The sequence below is a fragment of the Sinohyriopsis cumingii genome, chromosome 17 (assembly GCF_028554795.1).
Source record: "Sinohyriopsis cumingii isolate HCF-2022 chromosome 17, ASM2855479v2, whole genome shotgun sequence".
Classification (NCBI taxonomy): Eukaryota; Metazoa; Mollusca; class Bivalvia; order Unionida; family Unionidae; genus Sinohyriopsis; species Sinohyriopsis cumingii.
The window spans coordinates 96,687,549-96,706,572 of NC_142977.1; the positions used below are offsets into that span (position 1 = coordinate 96,687,549).

At 34.2% G+C, this 19,024-nt stretch overlaps 1 protein-coding gene across 1 annotated transcript in view; it reads right to left on the reverse strand.

Moving 5' to 3' along the window:
• Positions 1 to 304: 304 nt before the first annotated feature.
• Positions 305 to 19,024, reverse strand: part of LOC149779489 (uncharacterized) — a 45,238-nt gene continuing 26,518 nt past the window's right edge. The window contains exons 3-7 of the mRNA XM_089938637.1: positions 11,333 to 11,469; positions 9,864 to 9,948; positions 6,225 to 6,325; positions 5,157 to 5,283; positions 305 to 2,552 (exon numbers count right to left, since the gene is read on the reverse strand). Coding sequence (XP_089794763.1) covers positions 2,493 to 2,552; positions 5,157 to 5,283; positions 6,225 to 6,325; positions 9,864 to 9,948; positions 11,333 to 11,469 — 510 coding nt within the window. The 3' untranslated portion in view covers positions 305 to 2,492. The remainder of the gene's footprint in view (positions 2,553 to 5,156; positions 5,284 to 6,224; positions 6,326 to 9,863; positions 9,949 to 11,332; positions 11,470 to 19,024) is intronic.

Consider the following 19,024-nt stretch of genomic DNA (forward strand, 5'->3'; position numbering starts at 1 on the left):
AAGGAAACAAACACAGATTTGTGTAAACCAACATAGAAACACATCTTTAAAAACAAACAGGCACACACCCCTATTCACAAGCAAACAAATAAACAAACATCCTTACACACAAACATAAAAAGGAATAAGGGACTTACAAACTGAGTATTAACATTACAAACCAAGTGTCGTGAGTGGATCGATACAAGAACAAACCCAGATATATACATTTTTACATTAATGCAAATACTTACAGATAATCACATAATCTACTGATGGAAATTGAGTAACAAATGGACTTTGGCCAAAATAAAATTAAAACAAATACATGACAAAATTTATATAGAAAACACAATTTTAAAAATGACAAAATCACCAAATTTGATAAACAAAAATACAATGAAATATTCAAAATTGCAAAACGCCCTTCCCCTAATTCTCGGACATGTATAATTGTATATAGGTGTATGTCTCTCTGTCTGTCTATACCAAAATCAAAATAATATGTAGAAAACGAAGAATGAATGAATGAATGTTGAAATCAATATACTTTGTATTTTCACTTACATTCGGTGTATTCTCGTGAAAATTGCAATTACAACGAAATTTCAGTCATTTCGCAAGAAGTCTATTTGTTCTTGTTGATGTTGTAGAATGTTTTAGCGATGATGGGTTCATAGAATAAACGGTGTCTTCTACTTCTCCTAAATCTCACGTTTTCTTCCTTATCTCTTCCTTACAATAACATTCTAACATTCTAAAGCCTAATTACTTTGACTCTGACACGCACGGTATTTGTCTTAGCTTTTGTCTCAAAAACTGGTTTTCTCATTCTTTACGAAAATGACTCAATTACTTTGACATTGTGGACATTCTGTCCTTTTTCTTCACACACATAAGTGATATTTTAACTCTGTAAATCTATCTCCAGTGGTGTGATCTTCTATTGATCGTCCATCTTCACAGGTTATAAGTTTACAATCTTATCAGAGAGACAGACAGACGGATCAAATAAAATTTAGTATGACATGACTTTAATGTTATCTGGGAAAATCAACAAGATAAATAAACTTCAGAAATGCCTACTATGAAGACGTTTATGTGTTGGGAGCCACAGTTAAATTCTGTTTCAGTTTCGCAGTTTTAGAATAACGTTTAATCTCTGCGATTTTGATAACATATGTACAAATTTTGCTTTATTTGGTGTAAACTACATTCGATTTTAGTCTCAATCTTAGATGTACATTAAGTCTCTATATCACGACAGCTATGTTGGATATAAAGACCACCATGTTAAAAACACTAGTCTCTCACCTATATAATAAGTTCATTGTAACCGCCATGTTTTTAATTTCATCTAGTCATGTGGGCTTTCCATGTTAAATCTATAGGCCTGTAATAGCTCTATAGTATCATGCTAGCAAAGTTCTTTATTGGATTGCCATTAAGTGTGTTAGATCAGTATAAACCATCATACTGACCAATAATGTTAAATTTAAATTACCACTATGACCCACAAAGTTTAACCTATGTACATTTTTAAATTTAAATTTCCATAACCGCCAATGTGACTTCGTTCAAAATTACTGACGAAAGTTACAGTCTAATAACCTCCATATCACCCCATTCCATTTCATCATTTCATATTGCCACAAACGCCATACCAACGCACAATCTTAAATTTTCATAACCGCCATAGTGCCATTTTTACCACTATTCTGTACCAGCCACCGATTAATATCAACCTATCAGTTGAAGTTTTATTAACTAGGTTTCTAAATATATTAAGAAACGCTTTTGATTGAATGAATAATTACAACTTTGATAATTGACAACTGAATTGTTAAAATACCAAAATTGTCGATTTATTTTAAATTTAATAAAAGGTGGATATTGTCACGTAACTTGTTTCATAAGCAATAACTACTTTTGTCTCCCAGATAAACAAATAAGGCATCCAAAGTAAATAAAGTCTATTTGAAATAAATCTGAATTAAAAACTGATGAAATACTCAAATCTTCATGACTGTTCCATAAGTTTCAACCATACTTTCACAATTGTCGGAAGCTGAGCGCTTTGGAATCTCACACTTTTGGAACTAAGCGAAGGACCTGGCGAAGTCGGCAACCCAAGCTATACAATGAAATGTATTATTTTCTAGTATTGTTTGATCAGATTGTCTCCTTCACGTCAAAAAATAAGATTAATCGAATAAAAAGAGCCCAAATGCAGTCGTTTGTTGTTTTGTATTCTGCCAAAATCAAGAAAATGACAAAGAAAGTCTACTTGAAAACTTTTCATGGTCGTAATTGGCTTTGTGTTATTTCATATCACATGTATCATGTAATGTCAATATCTCAGCTGCATACTAGGTCAGATAATAATAACTGACACTAGCAATTTTTAGATGAAGAAAAGTCCAGAACATCTGATATAAGTCAGAAATATTCGTTCGTGGATCCACCAGCTAGAAATGGTTTATGTCCATGCCTTAAGTTTGTGACATCCGGTCTCATATTGCCTGGTATACTGGAACATTTTTTCCTCTGCGAATTATAAAGACGATACCAGTCTGAAAAGAGCAAGAGAGCAAAAAGAATATTAAAAAAACGTTCGCGCCCCGACGACAATACCGCATAAATCTTTATAGACTTTGTAAGTAGTTTTATGAAAGACACAAAAACATTTCAATATATTTATTGTGGAAGAATATTCTGGGACCAAACTTTCGAGGGGGAAACTTACCCTCGGGTAGCTCTCCTGCAGAGAGTTATCCTTCCCAGAGAAATTTTGCCTAAATAAATATCGAACTGAAAATAATCTATCCCTCGCCGCCTGGTCTTTTCGTTAAAGATAAATATATTGAGGCTAATTTGAGTCGACAAAGCATTTGTTCAGTTTTGTAGAAAAGAGCATAACTGTTTGCACACTTAAAACTGTCATATGATAAAGACTAATATATCGACGGAGGCGGAGCTTACAGAACCACGAACACAACTGTAATACTACTACTACTACTACTACTACTACTACTACTAATAATAATAATAATAATAATAATAATATATTTTTGTGAATATGGCCAATGGCCCAAATAACTTTAATCCATTTGACCGGTACACACATATTTCGCTCTTATGTTACAATTTACATTTTGATTCCATGTTCTTCAATGATTCGAAAGAATTAATGCAAAATTACGTAAAATTTTATCTTTATTACATGGTCTTCGCATAAAGTTGTGACACTTGTAATAATTGTGATTATTGTTGACATTTCAAGGAATATAAGATCATCTCCAATTATTGTACATTGGACAATTATCAATAAAGTGATATTTGTCATCAATATCTGTACAAAAATGACACGATCGTTGTAAATACGGAATATTTTAAAATCTGTATAAATCAGCCTTTAAATTGAAATCTCGATTCAATTATTGCAAAAAAAGTATCTATCTTTCTATTTAAATATCACAAAAACACAATAACATCATCAACATTAACAACAAAATAATAATAATAATTATTATTATTATTATTATTATTGTAACATTTTTGATAATATTTCCGCAAGTCACCTTGAAAATACAATTCTAAGATGGCCAACGATCTTAGATTAGTTATTCCAGACTTATTTCAGACTACTTCAGGGTCATAAAACAGGTACGAAAAGTAAACAAGATAATATGCAATTTAAACTTTAAAATTAATAACCAGAATCCTTAGGACATTCACTATCAAAACGAAGGAAATACTCGCATTCTCGCAACTGGTTTCAAGTTAGATAGTGCACACAAGTGTGACGGTCCAACGAAAGGATAGACTGACGGAGAGGCGACAGACGGAAGAAAGCTGTCCATGCCCTCCCCATCCATGGAAAGAAATAGATGGCAGTTTGTTTTAGAACATGGCTACGGATAACGGTATACTGCATCTGAAAGGACTTCCCGCCATTGGAAGCGGCTGAAAAACGAATCCGAATGTCGACACTAGGGTAAGTACGGTACGCAAAAGGTAATATATGGTTGGATAACGAAACGATACTATAATAAAACCATTGAGAACTATGGCCACCTATCTCGATCACTGCGAAATCCTATGACAAGAGGGATTCCGAATCATATTTGCGTGAAAGGGGTTTGTAATACAGGTAACATGTTCTTTGGGACATGATTTTTTTTCACGATAACCAGTGAAGTAAAAAGCATCAGATAATGTCATACTATGAAGGACATTTTGAATCCAGTCATGTTAATTAAGAGATTTTTAAATACTCTCTCTCTCTCTCTCTCTCTCAAACACACACACACACACACACACATACACACACAGAGAGTTTTGCCTATATATGTTCATATGCAATAAATACAAAATAATTTCTCTACTCCCCCCCACCTGGATAAATAAAAGAAATTATAAACAATTTTACTTCTCAACACCTTGCAGATGGCACTGCAGAGTCTTTTGGGAAAAGTAACCAGGTTTACGAAGAGAGGACAGATCCATATCTCCACATCGTATCAACTAGTAAATTGCGTCATATATATATATATATATATATATATATATATATATATATATATATATATATATATATATATATATATATATATATATATATATATATAAAATTGATGTCCAGAAAATGGATTGTCTTGAATTTGACGTGAAAGGCAAACTTAATCATATGTAAGTTAGGACTGCAATGCTCTGGGGCAAAGTTTCCAGAAAAGAGGACAGATGGAGATCGTATCAACCAGAACGTTGTTTCAGCTGTATATCAAGGTGGTGGGGAAGGTTCCATTGTCTAAAATTTAACGTGAGAAACAAAAATGATCGATTCTAATTTAGGATCGCAACCCTCTGGAACAAAGCTCCAAGAAATTGAAAAGTAGAGAGTGCTAAGTAACTTCCGAAGATCTCTTTTTTTTCTTCACGTTCTTGCAGTAAAAATTATGTCAATATACATACATGCAGTACAAACAATATCCCCATACATATCTGTAGTAAAAACAACGTCAACATACCTACCTGCAGTAAATACAATGTCCATATATCCAGCTCCAGTCCCTCCCATTCTTTATGCTGGAGGAGTACATGATATTTCAAGATTATGCATGACAAGCTTCTTCTGAAACGATATATTGATTAAATAACAATGCATTAAAGCATACCTTAACATAGATAGGAAACTGTCTCCACATATTGTAGTTTGGAATCCTTTCTTTGCCAGTAGCTTTCCGCACAAAGGTCTGGAACAGGATCCCGCCAACGATGTAAATAAACACCAAGGTGACAAACCTGCGATGAGCCAGAAGGAATGAAGGAAAACAAACTTTAATATGGTGAATCCTTCTGAGACAGCCAGAAATATATGTTGTTCAAACGATGCATTCAAGCCATGACTATACAAATTTCAAGCAGGATAACTAAATATTGATACGCAAAGTAAACTTTGTTTACAGAATAAAAGCAATATATAACACATATGCAGAAAAGTACTGAAAATAAAAATGAACAAGCCATGACGTCTTGCACTGAAGATAAGGAACTGGGAAAGTAGAGATACCAATATACCAACTGACAGGTAAGGAACTGACCTACTTTATATGAAGGTATATTTACCAGTGTTGCAATTGACGGTTACGGAATTCACCTGCTGTATTGAAAAGTAGAGTTACCAATGTGGGAACTGACATGAAAGACATTAACTGCTGTACTGGAAAGTTACTTACCAATGTGGTAATTGGCAGGTAAGGAAGGAATTGACCTGCTGTTTTGGAAAGTAAAGTTACCAATGTGGCAATCGACAGGTAATGAAGTGGCCTGCTATATCTGAAAGCAGATTTTACAATTTGGCAACTGACAGGTGAGGCATTGACATGTTATATTGGAAAGCAGACTGACATGTAAGGAACTGACCTGCTTTATTGAAAAGTACCAATATGACAATTGACAACTATTGGAATTATAGACAAAAATATTTAGATGTAATAATGAAATTAAGAAATTTCTTCAAATTAATTAGAAAAAACTAAAGACGAAATTAAACCAACCCAATTGTTATATCTATTCCCCTTTATAATAATAATAATAATAATAATAGCAATAATAATAATTATTATTATTATTATTATTATTATTATTATTAATATTATATACGCCAATTGATCAAATGTGAGCAAGACAGACAGTAAAGAGGCCGAATCTGACGTTGCCATAGAAAATAATAATTTACTCACACAATAACTAAGACAGTTCCAATAGAAACAGTAACGCTTCTTTGTATGCCTCCACTTGTCCCACCTTGTATGCAGGCATATTTACTTCTTAATTCGAAATCCTACAATGTAAAATTATGCATATCAATCCCGTGCACATATATTTCTTTAAATGGACTCGCCAGAAAACGCCAGGAACACTTTACCCTGTGGTGAGGTATATCAACCTAACTATAGGGTCGGTCATGTGTCCTGCGGGGGTTTAGAAACCAGAGTTCTTTCGAAACTCACTGATCACATAAGTTATAAAAGGACATGCTCCTAACTTAAAACCATGTGCTCTAATCAGGACTCTTTGGAAACTGACTGTGATCGGGTGCCAATCATAGCGTGCTGGACAGTTTGACAGAGATTTGTAGAGAGGTTCCGGTTGAATATTTGGGGCCTTTTGGAGAAGGACATTTGGATAAAGAGGGTCTTTTGGGATATGCCATATTAACGAAAGATTGTCTTCGCAGCGGCGCAGAACCATCTATGTTATTCCGAATGACTATTATCGGACTGTCTAGCTGATGTTAGAATCCACTTTCGTTTTTGTCGCTAAAGATAATTACATTGTACATAAACATATGTTTATTTCTAATTTAGTGTCACAAAGTTGATAGCATATTACATTCGTTTTGTTAACCAATATGGCGTCATGTGAACATTTAAAAGTTATGTCGTGGCTATTTGACAGTGATGCATTCCCTTGTTACAGGAAACTTTTGCTAGCAACATATAATATGCCACAGCGTCTTAGTTTCCATTGGAAATGATTAATGTACAATAATATGCCTTTATCATTAGCATGTATCGGGAGATATGATTAATCAAAGACATGTCAGGTTTACATATTTCATCGAGCACCTTTGTTTTGTTCTTGATCTTAATTAATATGCACAAATCGAGAAAAGGTCTCCGATGGTAAAAGTCACTCCCAGAAAGCTCAAAACATTTGAGCACGAAATTCGGGGGTAAGCTTGAAATCCTAAAACGTGAAAGTAGGTCACTATAAATAGAAATATCTTGGAATCATAGGATTTTCTTAAGTTTAGTCCTACTCATAGACTGCATACTTTCTTGAACTCCAATACATCAATTCTGATTTGGGAGTTTTGAGAATGAACTTGAGTTTTGTGCTCATGATAATTAAGAGAATTGTGGACCACGCAATGTGAAATTCTTGTGAAGTTATTGTGACCACGCCTTGAGAAACTGTGGTCGCCAAACTGTGTGAAGTTGTCGTGGTTAAGTCTTGGATGTTATGATGGTCAAGCCTTGTGAAAATATGGAGTACAAGCCTTGTTAAGTTATGGTGGAAAAGCCTTGTGAAGTTATGGTGGGAAAGCTTTGTGAAGTTATGGTGGAAAAGCCTTGTGAAGTTATGGTCATGGTGACATCGTAATCCACATGCTGCACAACAATGTATATTTTCTGGTTATATCGTTTGCTATCGGTTGTACGAGAAAGATATATTGGCATTATAATATCAGTTGAGTTCCTGATATAGTTCGTTCATTTTTTCTTGATCTTTATGACTTTCAGTGCATTAGTTACGAATTCAGATAAACCAGACTATTCTTATGTTAGGCATTAATATGGACACAATATTTAAAACATCAGCTGTTGTATTTTCAAAAAAGAGTGCTCCTTTTAAAACATGGACTGACCTTTTTATATGCATGCGACCCGGCCGAGTCAGACCTGTTTGCAAAAGATAAGAGACTAAACAAAAATATATATTGTGTTTACACTTAATTGCTGCTTTCTATTGAATGCAAGAAACATTCCTTCACGGGTAAGCACAAAAACAGGAAACATCGGAGGTAAAAAAAAAATAATAATTTTGCAGGGACTCAGTTATGTTGCAGTAAAACCATGCTAGTTATGTAAAGATGCCGAACTATTCAAAATTTTTTTTTAAAACGTACATATAGATATACTGCAAATTGCACAATTGGAAAAAGTTATTGCTGTCCTTTCACCCATAAATGTTCTTTTTATCAGGTGAGGTAATACAGGAAGCATTAATCGACAGGAGTTTATTTTAGTAATTGTTTACTAATATCAGAACTATCTTAAGTATAAATGTCTCAGCCACAAATAAATTCCTTCAAGCAGTATGTTTCCGAGGCCCAGAAACTTGTCTTGTCCAAGACGCGATGTTTTACATTTTGAGTCAAACAACCAAGTCTAAGAGAATTTCCAATCAGTGATGACAATTTCCAATACAATGACATTAAATATATTTATCAACATGTAATGGCAAATGACAAAATATTAAGAATCTTCTAAAACACACACTTTAAATGTATTCAGTTGGAAGTACCATATAAATTTGTATACAAATGTATGCAATTGGAGGCACCATATACATTTTTATAACGATGGAACTAAGCTGACTACACGTTACATTAATTACACAATAACTTATTTAGCATCACAGTGTTTAATTTGTCATTAAACAAGTAAGGCAATATTGGAGACTTTGTTTAAAATGGAATGGCAGATGACCCGCACTGATTCATTATTCTTCCTCGAGCTTAAATTAGGTATCTGTATCACGTGCTATTTTTTTCACATTCTCTTTCAGCTCTGGACTGTATTATTGCACATAATATTTTCCAAAGCTGATATGATTTATCGCCATATTGTCATTGGAACTATACAGGGAATAATAAAAAATACAAATCAATTACCTGGTTCTTATTGCATATTACTAAATGTCCTGTTGGTTAGTTGGCTCTACGGAATCGGCACAGTTTAAAGATTAATACATTCAAAGAATGATAGATAACTAGTATATTAAATCTGGATCTACGTCCGACTTTGGGAAGTAGTCAAAGTGTTGAGGAAAGGATACAAAAATAATGAAATACATACAGCTGCATATGTGGAACAGAGATATAAAACCAATCTGAAGACGCGGGTTGTTGTTGTGTTTTTTTTTTTCCTCCACAGAACCAATCTGGGGAAGTTTCTCATTAATGTCAGTTGAACAGCAACTAATTATTCTGACTCCATTTGTAATACGGAAAATATATACTACACGTTTACAAAACGGAAGGAAAATTCTCTGGAATTAATCGCCATAATACTATCTAATCTAATAAGATTGTGAGACCCAACGAAATATATTTATGTGGTATGTGTAGTTTTATTTATACTACTACTAATAATAATAATCATAATCATCATAATTAATAATATATTAATAATAATTGATGATATACTTGATTGTATATTCGGTACTTCCAATTTTGTTTACATACGTTTTTGGATAGTAAATGATTTGCGAGAGAGGAAGATTGAGCAAAGTCACTCTATAAAAGATTGATATAATAATTACTTTTTATTATTTTCACGTGTAAATCAATTTTATAATTTTCAAATTTCTAAATTGATGAATCAGAAAGAAAAAAATTGCATTTTGTTGGCAAGATGTTTTAGCATAATTAAGCATAATTACTGAACAAAAGTCTTTAAAATACAAATATAAATTGATTCGGTTTTGGTAGAAAGATGTGCTCAGTGTGGTCTGAGATTATGGGTTTTAACAATATAACTCTTTTTCAGAAATCGAATTAAATATCGACAATTTCTAAGTTTTTGATTTACATAAATTGCCTGTGTGCCTCTCTCCCCCAGTGCAGTGAGTTGTCCCTCTTGACTCTCATCACAAATCAGTGTGAAATAAGAAGTCCTGAAAAAGAGATATGTTCACAGCATAAATTAGAAAAGATCTATAAAATACAAAAATATTCAATTGTCCCAATAATTAACATGCAAAACCAGTGATAATTTTATAAACACCTCTTAGAAAATATCCATTATATATATATATATATATATATATATATATATATATATATATATATATATATATATATATATATATATATATATATATATATATTATTAAGCTGCACATTATATTATATAAAATATAGCGTTGCCCTTAGTGAAAGCGCTAATGGTTTTGGCATCAAGCTTAAAGGAACTGAATCGTTTGTTGTTTTAGCGGCACTTTTCATAACTGTATTGCCTATTTGTTGCCGAGAAATAGGAACTATGCGCCTTTGCCAAGGACACGCCGTAGCAGCCGACCCGAACCGGTCTGACTTGGTATAAAACCAGCGACACTAGGATTACGTGACCAACGCTATACTAAATGAGGTACCGTGCCTTCCCAGGCGTGTGAATTTTCAGAAATCGGCAGTGTAATATAAAAAATATTACAAGAGATATAATTTCAAATTTATTAAACTAGGTGAAGAATTTCAATCTTTCTTTTTCTTACCAAGGCTCAGAAAAGAAGGAAACTACTCAATATTCTAAAACAATTTAATTTAAAATTAGCACAAATGTAAGATTTTCTTTTCACATAAGTATATTAAGAACAGTGCCCTTTAAATTGTACAACGTGTTCACATAATGTGTGACATAATTAACAGGTATTATAAGTAAGCTATCAATATATAATATGGGTGTGATTTGATGTGATTTTGATTTTTAACGTAGCTTTAACAATTTTTCAGTCATATCGCTACGATGTCTGCAATGTGGCAGTTTATAGTGATGTCTAGCACTGGGGCATCATGCCGCAGACATGTAGCATGATGTCCCACCCAGTCACATTATCCTGACACCAGGCCGACCAGTCCTAACACTAACCTCTTAATGCTGAACGCCAAGACGCCAAGCGAGGCAGCTGTTAGTACCATTTTTAAAGTCTCTGGTATGACTCGGCTGGGCATCGAACCCACGACCTCCCGCATCCGAGGCGGACGCTCTAACCACTAGGCCACCGGATCGGTGTATATAATATGGGACTTATAAACGTAAATAACAATAGTTAAGTGATAAAACTATTAAATATTTAAATGTCAAATATAGAACATGATGTGCTAAATAGTTTTCAATATTTTTTTTATTCTTATATTTTCACAAATAAAAAATGTATCTTATGTGAAAATTAAAAGATTTTCTATCATATCAAACTATATCCCGTATTCATGTAGGAAAAGAAATACATCTTCTATGTACACAACATGATAGATAAACTAAATGCTAAAAGCAAACATCACCTGAGTGTATTTTCCATTATCGCATTAGCGCTGTATTGAAGAATGATCCCCTTGCTGCCGTCGGAGAAACTGGCGCTGTCCTCTGTACCCAGGTTATAATAGAAATATCGTGGGACTGCATTTCTAATTTGAACCACCTAGACACAGTAAAGAAATATGTTATCATTCAGTTATATTTAAACGTAGTTCCACGTACCATTCAAGAGCAATATATATATATATATATATATATATATATATATATATATATATATATATATATATATATATATATATATATACCTTCTGCAGACTGGCCATACATTTTCACACCAATAAATCCCTCTGAACAGCTAAACAAAGGGGAAGAAAAATTAAAAGATGCAACCTACAACCAACTAACTGTCTTTGAAAACCTTCAACTAAGGAGCATTCCTCTGAAATGAAGAAAATCACTGGGAAAGAAAAACACGTATACAGTCCAGAAAGAACAGCTTCACTTGATACTCACACCGTTCTTAATGTCTCAAAAGCACGACATACAGGGGCAGAAATAAAAATTGTATCGATAGGTTTGATTTTCTGTCTCCGCTGTAAGATATACGACAGATGTAAACGCAACAACAAAAATTATTTTTACGACTTTTGCCGTAAATATTACTCATGTTCTGAAGGAAAAGTAATTAGATCCCCCCGCAAAAGAAACTGAATTACAAATCTAGAGGCCCCCTTAACGTCCATTATAAACGTCGCATCAGTGCACTTAAACCATGCTAATTGATATCCAAACTTGAACAAAGAAGACTATAACCATGGAAAATCGAACAGAAGTCATAATCAAATCTGTAGATAATGGTTGTTGTTGTTGTAGAGTTTAACGCCATTTTCCAGCACACGATAGGCTATACATGGCGGCCAGTATTAATGGTGGAGGAAGAATCCGGGAAATCCCCGGAAAGAACCACCGACCCTCGAGAAGCTACTGGCAAGCTTTCTCACATACCCACATTGGCCGAATCCTAGACTCGAACCCACGCAGACAGAGGTGAGATGGCAGTGATCTGTAACGAACAGCGCTTTAGACCACTCGGCCACTCGGGGCCCTGTACATAATGGCACCTCTGTAGTCGTTATGAAGAGGGAAGAATACGTAAATTAATCAAATAGACACTTATGCGATGTCGGGATCCACCAAAATCCACATTTAAAGAAAATCTATAATTTCCAGGAATAGGCATCCCACAGAATGGATATCAGAATATCTGGATTTTTCATGAGACCACATGACCACAAACTACCATCCTAGATTTAGGACACTACAGATGATCTCATCAAAGGCAAATCATGTAAACCATTACCGCCATCTATAATGCTTGTTTCCTAAGACGTTATATACCTGCATATTAACATACCGCATAATGAAGTGATACACGCGTGTACATAAGCGTGGGAAACAAGAACTGTAGAAGACACGTACTCGTTTCCTGCTTAGTCTTCTGAAATTAGTCTTGAAACTGGGTTACCTTGTATTTAATGAAAACATCTATCTCCAAATCTGCAGAACTGCAATGGATGCAAATATGGCCCACTCATAGGATCATATGTTTATGGGAAGACTGGAGGCTCGAGTTTTAACATCGGTGAGATGTACACTGTACCAGTTGGGTGGCACGATTTACCCAAATTCACCCAAATATCACCAAATACATACAAATACTGCCCAAATATACCCAAATACTGCCCAAATACTCTCAAATACTGTCCAGAAACAAGCACGTGACACATTTACCACTAAATAAAGTTTTAATTCATTGCAAAGTTAAGTTCTGGGTCAAAATGAAATACGTTAAAGTACTAAAGCAATTAGAAATTCTGTGTACGAAACGTAACGAACATCTCCAATTACCTTTTGCTTGGAAATTATCGACTAAGTCCGGGACGACATATATGTTCTTAATTTGCATGTTTAATTGCAGATATCTATATTCCTGAATAATGTTAATTTTTTGTGGGCACACCTTCCACATTTAGATATAATTAGCTATTGGCCTCGAGTGTGTCCCCCCCCCCCATGGCTCTTTGTTCGAAACGTTCAAAGGCTTTTATATGTTCGTGTTCCCACCCTCTGATATTTATGTGTTGGTTTTCCTTATAAAAAAATCAAAGAATTTTAAAAAGAAAGTATATTTATACGATCGTTTTTGTTGTGGTGGTTTCTCTTAATTTGCTACTTTCTTGGATGAATCGTTCTCTGAGGTTCCTTTATATACAGGCCCCTTATTTCCCCCTCTCCCAGTACTTGATAGCTTTATTCTATAAAATTAATAACTAGTTATATGTTTTATACTATCACCCATTGACATATTTGTTTGTGGATTATTACATAAGATAATCCCTATTTCCATTGACCGTGACCAAAGATCTTCCTACTGTCCATGTTTGCATTGAATATGCTATAATGTTTTATATTGTCAAACGATAAAATAAAATAAATAACACCAATATTTATAATGTATGATACATATGCAAAAATCGTTACCTTTGGCCTTAATCCTTGGATACATGCATATGTATATAGAAGAATGCTAACGAGAAATCCAATTCAGCACAAATGTTGATATTGCTAACACATCTATTTATAACTTGGTGTCTGATCTTTTCGAACTGATTCTTAGAATTTACTCTCTTATAACTGTCTCTTTTCACTGTTATATTTATATACTAAATCAGTCAAACATGTTCAACTAAATTTATATTCAGTCAAAATAAATTTCACGTGATGAGGATCATTCCAGACTGTTTACTGATAAAAAAACGAATGAAACACTTTTGTGATCGAATGAACTAAATGCAAAAATAGAAACATTCTTAATGTTTTCTTTAACCAGAATCATTCAATAATGACCACTTGGTACGAGTTGAATAACAGAAAGATAACTCGGCCCTTCGGCAGTCGAGGCCAGGAGTTAATTATAAATATTAGAACATAATAACAAGTATATTGTCGGCAATCGCATAAAATGAAATGAAAGAAATTCCCGAACAGAATAAGCTAACGCAAGTACTTCTTTTCGATGATTACAGAAATGAAACCAAAGAAAGCAAATGCCGAAAACGGTGATCGAGCGGCAAGCTCTCATTTACTAAATTAATATTTGTTCACCAGCAACCTGCTATAATCAGCCTCGAATTGTTTTTGACTGCATGTTGAGTACTGAAAATTGCTAGCATGTTTTCTTTGGAAATAGGACGAGTTTCAAGTTTTGTATTTTTTATTATTAAAAAACTGTCTGAACAAAACATTACTGTTAATTGCAAGTAATCAAATGCAAGGTATATAATCTTAAAGTTTCATCAGCTCGCCTCTCATTTTGAACCAAAGCTTAAATACTGCAAATTACTTGTTTTCTTTGTTCTGCATTGGTGATTTTTACGTTAATCATGGCTAATTTCAGTAAAGAACGCGAAGCTAGGTTTCCATGTGTTGGATGCAAAAATCAAACTGTTCAAATGACTATGTTAAATGTTGTTTTTTGTGTAAGAACTGGTTTCATAACAAATACCAAGAAATCTCGGACGATGAATTGAAAATGTGAGGAAACATTGATCTGGATGGAATACGCGTGCGTGTCGTGTCGTGCACTGATAATGAGTTTGACTACCTGATTGCCATGCATCGACTGCAGAATGTAAGGATCGGTATTTACGTTAAAATTTGAAAGAATTAAATTACTTAGGTTAAGCACACGCAAAAACTACTTTCATTTCTCAAAGCATTTTTTATAGACCCCTAATTATGTGAATAATCATCATGTAGTATCATAGATTTTCAACCGATTCAATGACCATTTTATCTAAGACAAAATGCAGCGTATGCGCAAATTTAAATAATTTATTTGTCTAATATTTAGATTTCTCTAAAAGAACATAGATGTTTGCCATAATTATGATACAAACTGATCATACGACATTGCAAGTCAATCGCACCAGGTGAAGTTTATAGCGTAATTTACAGTCTTCACATCAGATGGGGCTTAAATTAATTCATGTGTGTATATTTATAGCACTCTCTGTGAGAATACTGTTTTAAAATTATTGTATTACTATAATGCTATATTGCCTATTTTTAGCAATGTCTATTTCAACTCACCGATGTATTATATTAGTGTTAATATTTGAAAAGTGTCTTTTGTCAAACAAACATTGGAATCTGCTTATCATTATTTGTTAAATATTGTATCTCATTTAATAATAATGCAGTAAATTGATTTTAAATCTGAAAGAAAAAAATGATCAATTAAAGCAATATCGGTCATAAAAGTAAACACATACAAAGACATGCAAAGAAAATTAAAAAAGGATATTGGATAGCATTGTACTGAACTATTTTCGTTTGTATAGCTTGTTAAGAATTTGCTACACGTTTGTCTACCCGGGATCCTGCTTTTTATGTCCCATAATTTTTAATTTAATACCTATCGGTTTTACATGCATGAAAGTAATTTTGATTTCCCAATGCATATTATTTAGCTATTAATACATGAATCCGCAATTTAAGATGTGTAAGTATAAAAAGATAATAAATGAATAAATTGATAAATAATATCAAAACTCTTAATATTGACATATAAACAAAGTGAAGAGAAAAAAAAGAGATTAAAATCTCTTTAATTCTTTTCTTTTAACATTTACACATAGAACTAACATGAAAAAGACAAAGAGATAAAAAGATTTAGTTTAGTTTTCTTTTCGTTGCATCTAAGTACGATACATATACAGTTTATATACAAATCAGTCCACAAATGTGCGCTGCCCCGTCACAAGAGTTTTAGAGTCAACATCGTGGCTTTTCAATGAGTATATTGGTTAGGCTCTCTTGCCAGATGATTTTGCCAAGCAAACAACATAGGACAACTTAAGTTTTACATAGGTGTTGTTGAAAATCATTTGAACTGTCTCTGTAGCGCCGCAATGCAACCTGAGTGTAGCGTGTATGTACTCAACTACGTGTGATTGTAACAGGCGATAACACGTGTCAATCTGAGTACAGAAGTACTTCATAACACTATACCTTAAATGTTGTATCAACATATGTTTTAAATTACAAAAATTGCTTTACAAAAAATGATGATGATATGCCGATGTTTTGACAAATTGTTTTATTGAATATTTAACATAATTCATTACAATGTTCGGTGCAACTAGGTATTTAAAGAAAACAAAGAAGACACCGTTTTCATTTTAAATTGTCTGTGCCGGCTTTAACTGTCAACGCGCGTTATTCATGACCTAATGGGCATTTTTTCCAATGCCTCAACAACTCAGAATTTGCATTAATTCCAGTATGTATCGACTATTTTAATGCGGCTGCATCAAAGAACATAAAGAAAATAAATGTGGCTGTTCAGCAAGAGCTAATGTTCAAAGAGAAATTACAAATTCCAGAAGAGCCAACATCTTATTTGCCAGACGTTGATCCAGTCGAAGCTGAGGTGATGGACAATTACGTCGACAACATAACTGGAAATCCCCTGACCACAAGTCGTGATGGAGACTGCCTCTTTAATACCGTCTCTAGCTTGCTTTGTTGTAACGAAACCATGTAAGTGAAACTAACGTACCACTCGTGTATAAAACTTGTTACAAGCTGGGAACAATACATGTTCCATCCACAGAGACCTAAAATGCAATTGCTTTCTAGCAGTTACCCACAGTCTTGTCTAGACTCTGCCGCTATCGGAATATTCTCCAATGCGTGGACAATTATAACTTTGGCAAATGCGGTTAACATGAAAATAAGAGTGATATACCCATACGCAAACGGGAAAAAACTATATCGCCTATAAAACTTTGAACACCGAATTCCAACCATCTGGAGATTTTGAGAACAGACGGCCAATAGAAATCCTTTGGTACAAGAATGGAGTCGTACCAACACCAGGACCGGGAAAGTGGTACGCGGTCAACCACTTCGCAGTTGTTATTCATGTGGTTCATAAGTTAGTGTATCCATCAACGGATGACAATACTGTTGAATATAATGCTAGCCACAAACGCAGACTTTCATCCTCCACTTCAGTGGCATCTACAGGGAGTTTACCCCCCCCCCCCCCAAAAAAGAATGTTGCTCTAGTGTATCATTAATATCACTGGAAAGTGAATTGTCGTGATCGAACTTCGATAATGTTCAAAATTCAACTGATGCGGACAGTAATAATGAAGCAGATATATATTTTCACCAAAGAAACAGACCAGGCCCTTGCCTTTGTACCCCGTACTATCGAGCGCCAAAAAGTTAAGGAAAATCCAGGAAACAGGTTCTTGGAAAACGACGAACTATTTAAAATGCTTTTAAGTGAAGATGCGCCAGCAGATAGAGTGCCTTTGGGACACAAAAGTATTGTTCACGTTGTATTAAGGCATCAACAGAGTGAAGGGGGAAAACGCAACGACTTTCCGGACAATTGTGTGCCATGGGATTCAAACTTAGGTACCACTGTAAACCTGGTATTCGTCGTAACCAAGGACAACAAATTTAAAAACATGTTCAAGTAAAATGGTCACCTTTGCCTGAAAAAGATCGTGGAAAAAAGGCAGCACCTGTTTCAACTGATCCTCAAGCCACAAATGTATTAACTCTGCATCGCTACTACACCAAGGTAAAAGACGACGAGAGCTACAGGAAGAGAGTTACTACTGTAACTGAAGCACCCGAATGGTTTAGCCATTTAAAACCCTCGCAGTGATTGAGTATGTAGGTGTAAAGAATTCAAATTCAGATCTTCCGCATGGAAACTAAAAAAGTGAATCATACCCAAGAAAAACTCCTCCAAATGGCATACGAAAAGGTGGAGAGAAAGAAGGCGGCGGAAGTGGTCAGCCAGATGGCTGATGATAACAGTTTCATGGCCTCTAAATAAGGTCGCCAACTCCAGGATAAAATCTACAGAGAAAACAAAAAGAAAATACCTCAGAGGGTGCATGGAAACAATACTGAGGGCGAGCTACATAACAACCATTTCGTCCAGAGAGTTACAATGATGAAAGGAAAACAACCAATTATAATTTTATATACTGACGATCAAATATTAGACTGAAAGAAAAACTGCTATGAGGAGGAAGTCAATGTGATCAGCATCGACAGAACGTTTAATCTTCTTAAAGTGTTTGTAACAACAATGTGCTATAAGAACAGAAGTGTGGTTAGCAGAAAATTTAACCAGTATCCAATTTTTCTATGACCTCTTTGTCATCACTGTGATGGTGAGCAGCGTACTTATCACCATTTCTTTTCACATGTTAGGGAAAATCTAGACTCACAAAAGCTGACGTTTGGAACCGATGATGAGAAAGCAATAAGAAATTCATTAACAAACAATTTCCCCAAAGCAAATTATCTGCTGTGTACAAAACATTTGAAAAATAACATTAATCATTTTCTTCAAAACTCTGTTCTGATGATAAAGAGAGGGGGAAGATTATAAATATAATCTTCAGTAAAGACAAGGAGGGCTTAGTTTTTAGTAAAGACAACCTCTAGTTTTCAAAGCGAGAATACAACTCTCTGTATATTTCGATAAATATCCGAAATTTAAAACGTATTATGAACCATATTTCAAAGGTAAAATGTTAAAACATGTTTACCAACCATTAAAATAAATATCATTTCTAAGTTATGAACCAATAACAATGCACAGTCCCTGAACAATCGCT